General features: G+C 38.2%; 1 protein-coding gene across 1 annotated transcript in view; it reads right to left on the reverse strand.

Annotated features, from left to right (window-relative positions):
* Window positions 1-7,717, reverse strand: part of LOC130932077 (neurexophilin-1) — a 57,445-nt gene extending 49,728 nt beyond the window's left edge. Inside the window, exon 1 of the mRNA XM_057861460.1 lies at window positions 7,331-7,717. Coding sequence (XP_057717443.1) covers window positions 7,331-7,375 — 45 coding nt within the window. The 5' untranslated portion in view covers window positions 7,376-7,717. The remainder of the gene's footprint in view (window positions 1-7,330) is intronic.
* Between the last annotated feature and the right edge of the window lie 1,427 nt (window positions 7,718-9,144).

The raw sequence follows: 9,144 nt of genomic DNA on the forward strand, positions 1-9,144 counted from the left end.
GTTTTTATCATTTATTTCAGAATTTTAATTAGAATTTCAGAACAGCATGCCTATGTCCGCCGCAGTTGACGCCAACAACAAAACATTAAAAGAAAAAGTAAAATCCCCACCACACCTCACTTACTGTCATGTCAGCCACGTGGTGCGTTCAGGTACGGCATGTGAAACACATCCGCTACATTAGAAACTGATTCGTTACATTATTACAGGAATTGGTATTATACTATATCATTATTTCGATTTTTATTTATAATTTAATATATACAGTATATTTTTTATTTTGCTATGTGTAATTGCCATTTGCAAATGTAACAGCTGTATTTGTTAAGGATTTAGTGTAGGTTTTCGGGCTGTGGAACGAATTAATGAAATGGAAACCCTAACCCTGCTCGCCATACGTCCATTTCGACTTACAAACAAGGTCCTGGAACGAATTAACTTTGTATGTTGAGGTACAACTGTAAATATACTGTATGTGAAAATTGATTCAAATTCCTTTTAATCCCCCCCCCTCCCTTTTTTTTTTTTTTAATAGAAAATTGTGATTGAGTTTTGTCCGTATTATGTTGACATCCAAATCCCACAGTATTGTCATCAAGGGAACTAGTTATCAAATTGATGTGTTGAAAAGAGATTACTTAGCCAGTCAAACAATAAATAATGCTGGGGTTCATGGGAGACCTCCAAAGAGGAAGATTATTGTCTCAAGGAATACATTGCTTCATATAATTTTGCTCAAAAGAGCTAAGATGTGTCACAGCACTGCTGACAAAACATTCAGTGGAAAGATATAACCAAACTAGATATTTTGGAGAGGAACACACAATGGGACGTGTATAAAAATTTTCCCCGCATATTTGAAGTGTGGTGGAGGGAACACCATAGTCTAGACGTGCTTTGCAACCACAGAGCATGGACAGCTTGTTATTATCAATGGGAAAAATAATTTGAACGTTCATCAGATTTTTTTTCCCCACATGAATTGAAATCTAAATTCTGGTCATTTGAAGCTCACTGCAAAAGAGATTAATTGTTTCAACAGGTTGAAAATACCGATTAGAAGAAAATACTTTTCCAGAATTGCGTCATTAACTTACTGTTAAGCCAGTTCTGATGCTATGGTGTGGCTTCAACAGAGATATTGAGACCCAACCAGTGTTGTTTTTAGCAGCCATTTTAATGTTTGTCTTTGTCTTAGTCTTTTGGACGAAAAGTCTTAGTCATATTTTAGTCATTTCAAGATGTGTTCGTCTTCGTCTAGTTTTATTCAACGAAAATTCGGACAAATTTCCTCTAGCTTCAGTCGACAATTCTCAAAATGTTTTCGTCTGTAAACTTCAAAAGTTTTAGTCCATGAATGAGAATGAGAATGCTTTATTTTGGACATGAGAAAATAATAGTAATAAACAAACAAACAAAACAAAACAAAAAAAGACAAACCAATTATAATACTTGAGATAACAGCAACAATATTTAAGACAATAATAATAATAATAAATATTAGAATTTATTCATTGTGTCCAAAATAAATAAATAAAGGTTTCCAACAATTTTGAATGAACATGACTTACGTGCTCATAACTGTAGAGTCTACAAGGATATCACCATTTTCAGGATATCAGCAGGAAAACAGCACGTTATTTGCAATTAATGAAACTCCCTTAGACGCCACGAACTGTGTGTAAAATGTTTTCCAAGAGTTTAAGAAGACACAGAGTCACCGCGCTAAATGCTAATGCTAACGCTATGCTACCGCAAACGCTATGCTAACACTACAAATTAGTTTAGTTTGTGATGATCACTCAGCACAGACCATTAAAGGCTAAAGCAACATGGCATATCTAGCCAAGATAAGAAAGCAAAACTTACCAAGCGCCACCTAACACATACTGTATGTTTCACAAAAGGACCCTGGAATGAGCAGAGGCATTTGTGTGACGGTTTGGGGGGGTAGTTTCGAGGCGCAGCACGTCACATGAGTGACACGACCAAAAACTGCTAAATTCTTGCTAAATACACATACAATAAGAAAACATCACACATTGTAAGTTAGTGATGGAAACTATGGAAACTATTAATCTCGTTCTCATGTTGTCAGATGAGAACTGGCATCCATCTCGTTATGTTTTATTCTCCAAAGAGACGCTTTCAGCACGCGTCATGAAAAAATTGTTCGTTGACGAAATATTTATGTTATCGTCATCATTGATGAAAACAACACTGGACACGAAATTCCAGAAGAATTGCTGAACTGCTTTGAACAGTTTTGTAAAAAAGAATGCTCAAAAATTCACCCTGATTGTTTTCCACATGATCAATATGATAAAGCAAAAACGTACATATACTTATCCCTCTCACTGTAGCCATCCCACTGAAAAAACAGTTTTACTTTACAATTCTCGGCTAAATGAATTTTGACGTTCACGTAGCTGGTTTCCCAACCTTCATTAAGCCAACACACGCATTTTGCATCTTTACATAATAATGATCTCGTCTCTGTTTGCTCCCAAATTGACTTACTCAGTGTAGAACTCAGTGGGCCTGCTTAATTGAGCACAAAGCTCGTATACTTTTTGTATGCTGTAAACTAAGAACTATGTTTTTTTCCAATGCCCCTTTTTAGTTGAAGTTGCTTCCTGGGTTGCAGAGGAGACTTTAAAACATGATCCTATTCTCCAAGAGTTTCTGGAAATGTTAGCAAATGCAGTGTAACCACCTTTTTGTGCTTTCCCTCCTTAAAGTCATGAATAATTTGTTTAAATTATGGTTTCATTATAAATAACTCTGGCTGCAATATTGAGTTTTGACTCAAACAAGCCAAGCACACTTAATTGCTTTTTTTGGTTCGTGTACAAACTGTTCTTGCTTACTCCCACTGTGCTAAAACCAGCAGCTTTAATTAAGAGTGGAGAGTAGAAATTCAAAAATACATCTCTTCCTAAATATCACTGTGAGCTTTCTACATCGGAAACTGTTGCTTAGTGAAACATTTCTAAATTAAATGCCCACTTAGTTTAGTTAACATGCTTGATCAAGGATGGCTACATTTTCGGGGACTTAAATGGACTCATTGACAATTTTATATAGTGCACAAAACTAAAAGACTGGACGTTTAGAGTATCATTCCTGATTCGTGGCAATATCCTTTTCCAAATGTGTCGATGCTTTTGCCCACTAGAAACGAGATCACGATACAGTAAATATACTAAAATTGGTAAACCAATAACAATAAGGACTCATTGCAATATTGATTTCAAATTGTTTTAGTAAAGATATCACAATAATTATTACAGTATGTCACAAATGATGGAGCATACCCTCACAACTCCCAAACTCACTTTTCATGCAAAAAACAACCAACCGAAAAAACTGAATATTTTTTTTTCGAACCATTAATTTCGAAATGTCAAAGAGAACAAGTCGATCTCAGCAAATGGTCAATACTTTTTGAAAATAACAAATAGTGATGCACGATAGAGAATTTTTCAACTGATACCGATAACAAATATTGTAATTTCCTCCTCCTTCCAACTGATAACCAATAATGTCAAGCTGATAATTCTATTTTAAGAATATATATACAATTTTAAGTTATACTCAAGAGCATGCAAAAATAGAATTTACTGTTACTTTTTCCAAATGAAATGTGAACAGGTAAAAAATTCCAACATCTAAACAATGTATATTATTTATTGATATTAATAATACTTACAAAGTAAATACTTAATTGCACAAAAATGCCTTTAGGAGGGGTGGAGGAGCCGGCACAGAATAGAAAAAAACTGCGTCAATTGCGAACATTTGGAGGCTAAACCAAAGTATAAATTTCGGATTGCATTATCGGTTGCATTTTTTAAAAAAATCTGCATTATCAGTGTAGTGTCGTAATTGCCATTATCGGCTGATAATTAATAGTAACCGATATTATCGTGCATCTTTAATAACAAACCCTAGGTAGTCTGAAGCTTTTTTACGAGTATATTTCTAACACTCTGGACCTTCTCAATAGCCATGATATCAAAAACAGCTTCATTCAGGATGATAGACTTGGACAAACACAAATGAATCATAGATCAGAGTTCAATGAATACTGCTACACTGGTGTTAAAAGGTAATGTTTTTGTTACGAGGTAGAATTCTTGTATTTATTCTCAGTGCAGATGTCCCTAATGAAGTGTCCGGTAAGTGTGTATTCCGCAGCCATTTGAAGAAGATCCCCAGTGAGTTGGGGTCTCTCTCTTTTCTCTCTCTGTGGGGAATTGCATGCCGTTGCGACAGAAAAGATTGAATTTTAAATCATCCTCTTGTTAATTACTATTTTTTTTCTTAATTGACTTAATTCATTAATTGCACCGTAATTCATCAATGTCATGGAGTTAATGAATTACCCATGATCCCTAGCTGATGGTTTCTCCATCCCGCATGCAAGGAAAAAGGGGTTAGAAAATAATTTTAAGAGCTGTGAGACTGATAATCCTATTATCACGAGTGTGTTTGTGCAGTCTGGCTTTTTTTTTTTTTTTTTTTTAACTATTACCTGAATGTTCACAACCCCCCTGCCTCTTCTTCTTCTTGCCCCCCCCCCCCCCCCACCCCCTTGGTTTTCCGTAATGAGGCAGCTGAGCCCGCGGGCTTCCGAGCAAGAAGAGGAGGAGGATGTTTTCAACTTCCCTCGTGTGACTAAAGAGCTGATTTCTCATTAAAGGCGGTTTTATTTATTTATTTATTTGCTTTTTTTGTGCAAGCACACATGAAAGGCAAGTGGGTGAACCCAATTTAAGACACAAGGGGGATTTTGATAAAGATATTTTGATGTTTTTTTTGTTTTGTTTTTTTTGTATTACACACACACAATTTTAATCCAGCCACATTTTGTTATTACAGTCCAAAAGTTGTTTGTGTTGCGCTTCCTTGAGGTTTTAAAAAATTCACCCCCTGTCAGCTAGTTCGACGTAGAAACATGGAAGTTAGTAAGCATGTTTATCACGAGTGGACCCACAAAAAAACATGCTCAAAAGACACTGCAATTCTACCATTTCGTAGCTGATGGATGGTTTGAAAATTCAGCCCGCTAAGCCAGTTTCACTTAGCAATATAAAGCTCGGTAGACCTGCCTATCATGAGTTGACAAACATAAAAGTCACAAGAAGCCATGTCTTAAATTATTTAGAAAGTCTACAATTTCTGTATTAAACAGCCATTCTGACTTTTTTTTTTTTTTCAATCTTTGAAAGTCTCTTGGAAAATGACTAAAATTACTCACTTTATCCCTTGAAATTTTGTCCAATGGCTACCAAATTTAAACTTAGCATTCGGGACTGATAGGCATGGCTAACTTGTAAAAAAAAATTTGATTTTTGATCATGGTGTGTGAGCAACATGGTGAAGTTTGATGACTCGCTATAAACAAGTGGAGTAGCTAAACTCCATATTCTCTTGTGTATGAAGATGATGAGAGTCATTGGCGCCCCCTGCTTGCAGAAACTGCCACAGCCAACTAATCATCTACTAGTATACACTTAGCACCTTAAAAATTTTGCACCCCCCAAGATCATAGGGTTAATTGCCTATTCAATGTTCCCTGCACCTTCAATTAGTGTTATTGTTGCTGCGCTACACTGATGGAATCAAAACGGGTCACACTGAGTGAGATTCATGTAAAACATGACTGAATGTACTATTTACATACGGTAAATAGTTTCCTATGATCTCGTTGATCAAAAGCGTAATGTCGATCATTTGCCATTATCTAGTGCCGTGAGTTCAAGTGCCTGAAAATTGCAGGTGAACGTGTTCTTCCTGGGTGCCCTTTGAACACAAATGTGATGCCATTGATGTTAAAACTGTGACCTTGTTCACTCATCAAGTGTTAAAGATGTCGTATTCATGCAAGAGGTGCAGGAAAAAAGTCTGGTCAGGTCACAATGAATAGTATTCATAAATAATACAGACAATGAAGTAAAGGAGAGGAGGTGGCAAAAATATGCATCAAAGCAACTGTCAGTTTTGCCACTTTTCAATGTAATTTTAAAGTGGTTTCTTTTTTGGGAATGAAACCAAATTCCTCCATGGAAATATTACTTGTTTTCCCAATTGTTTTCCCGGATCCTTTTCTTACAATAAAGAAAAAAAGGACCCACGTGGGGACTGACCAGTAGTTCCCACGCCAACTTACTAAGGGGTTAAGAGGCGGACTACACTCTGTCACAGTTGCTCTACCCAATTTCATCAAACGTTTATGCAAACATTTTCACGCTCTTAATATAAATTATTTATTGAGCCCAAGGTATGCCAAACAGCAAGTGACGTGGCTGAGCAAAGGACAATCGAGACCAAACTTAAGTCAGCCACTCACATCCGTATTCCTGGTGATTGACTCTAGCACGCTTAACAATTCACTTAAAAAAAATATTTTTTTGTATGTCAAACCACAAATAGCATGACATGATTGTATGAATTATATTTATAATCGTTGATAATTTTTGCTAATAAAGATCATGTTGGTTGACTGTAACAGTCACGACCCTCCGACACTGTTGACCAGTGATTCAACTTTTGAATCACAGCAAAACTAGTTGCAGACAGTCATAGCCACACATGAAAATTAAAGTTAGAACCTGGAACACTACGCGACAGTTCAGTTGTCTTTGGCCGTGTCACTCTGGGTGCAGTAGGTAAAACTCAAGTAAGCATGGGGAGAACATAAAGTCCACACAGAAAGGCCTGATTCAAATCCCAAACCTCAGAACTGTGAGGTGAGACATGCTTACCACAAGATCACCAAATTACTTGCCCATACATCCAATTTGCGACACTTTTTCATACGTCCATGTTCTCACTTGAGCGATGGTGGTGTTTGACAATATCAAGAGGGGGTCTACACTGGACTGGTTGTCTGGCAACTGTGCGCCACAAAGTATGGGACAAAGATACTTGTCATCTTCATCTGACTTTATATAGCTGTTTTTATGTAGTACGGCAGGTGAGAAGTCTGTGCACCTAGAGAAAAGCTATACACAAGGACTGGGAGAATGTGAACACTTTGGATTGGAACCCAAAACGTTTCGAAACTCAAAATGCACTTACTATGCACTTTTATTAACAGATATGTTTCCAAATAGAATACATATTTGTACATTTTATTCATGGAAATTTGTCTAGGTATAAGTGCATAGTGACTTTTTGCGACATATTCTGACCCCAATGCTGACTTGGACTAGTTCTCAAACCATGTTGATCAACTTCTCAGTCAATTTTAAGCAGCTCTATACAACTGTGCATCATTAGGACCTCCCTTAAACCCCCAATAGTGTGACTATGTCTTCCTTACCAAACAAGCGGTTCCGTTGAGGAGCAGAAGGATGAAACCGCGCATTGTTCTGCCACGCTTGAAAAGCCACAACTCTTTCCTCCTAATTATTAAATAAACAACTCCCGCTTCCTCCTCCTTCTCTTCTTCTGCTTCTTCACGATCCTTCGACACGGGGTCCGTCCCGGCTGGCGCGCCGTCCCGTCATGTCTGTTTTCGGGGCTCCTTTAAGCCACCTTTCTTTTCTTCTTTCTGTGTGTCAAAGTCCAATCAGTGACTTGGGAATTCCATGCCTTTATCATCCACGGCAAGAGATTCCTGCGTATTGGGCATCCCTGGGAATCGTGGGAATGACGATGAGTTGAGATGCAGCCTCCGGCTCGGACTGAGCGTTGCTGAGCTTGAGAGGAGCCGACACTCGTTTTAACACCTCTCTCCCTCTCTCTCTCGCTCTCTCTTGCTGGTTTCCCGCCACTCTCTTCCTAAGGCCGCCTCCTTTTCCCTTTTCTCTCTCATTCGGTCTCTCTTTCTTTCGGTCACCCAATTTCTCACGTTCATTAGGAATGCAACACGCTCCGCCTGTTGTCAAATGTGCCTGGCACTTTCAATAAGCGAGACTATAGGGATGTTTGAACCCAAAGTATTGGGAAACATACACGGAAGAGTAAATTGGGAAGTTAAATTGTATTGTTTTGGGACACTCATTCACAAAAAGGGAAAACCTTAGAAAATGTTGCTGCTTTCCACATGAATTTAGCCATGAACCGTATGTCAGTCACCTCTCCTGAGATATGTGCATGTCAAAAGCACTTTTTCATCCTGGAATTGTTTCAAAAGTACATCAATCTCTCCCAAAAAGATTTGCCTTATCATCAAGATTATTATACACCTTTTTGCACAAGTTGAAAACAAATACTCACCGTCGTCTACTTTGATCTGAATCTGCTCTGAGATGATTCTTGAGAACATCCACTGTACAGAACGTACAGTGGGGCAAATAAGTATTTAGTCAACCATAATTGTGCAAGTTCTCCCACTTGAAAATATTAGAGAGGCCTGTAATTGTCAACATGGGTAAACCTCAACCATGAGAGACAGAATGTGGGAAAAAAAACAGAAAATCACATTGTTTGATTTGTAAAGAATTTATTTGCAAATCATGGTAGAAAATAAGTATTTGGTCAACACCAAAAGTTCATCTCGATACTTTGCTATGTACCCTTTGTTGGCAATAACGGAGGCCAAACGTTTTCTGTACCTCTTCACAAGTTTTTCACACATTGTTGCTGGTATTTTAGCCCATTCCTCCATGCAGATCTCGTCTAGAGCAGTGATGTTTTGGGGCTGTCCTTGGGCAACACAGACTTTCAACTCCCTCCACAGATTTTCTATGGGGTTGAGATCTGGAGACTGGCTCGGCCACTCCAGGACCTTGAAATGCTTACAAAGCCATTCCTTTGTTGCCCTGGCCGTGTGTTTGGGATCATTCTCATGCTGAAAGACCTAGCCATGTCTCACCTTTAATGCCCTTGCTGATATAAGGAGATTTTCACTCAAAATCTCTCGATACATGGCCCCATTCATTCTTTCCTTTACACAGATCAGTCGTCCTGGTTCCTTTGCAGAAAAACAGCCCCAAAGCATGATGCTGACCAAATTCTTATTTTCCAATCTAATTTGGAAATAAAATTCTTTAAAAATCAAACAATGTGATTTTCTGTTTTTTTTTTTCCCACATTCAGTCTCTCATGCCCGGATGCCTCCCTGGAGAGGTGTTCCGGGCATGTCCCACCGGCGGGAGGCCCCGGGGACGACCCAGGACACGCTGGAGAGAC

The sequence above is a fragment of the Corythoichthys intestinalis genome, chromosome 16 (genome assembly GCF_030265065.1).
Source record: "Corythoichthys intestinalis isolate RoL2023-P3 chromosome 16, ASM3026506v1, whole genome shotgun sequence".
NCBI lineage: Eukaryota > Metazoa > Chordata > Actinopteri > Syngnathiformes > Syngnathidae > Corythoichthys > Corythoichthys intestinalis.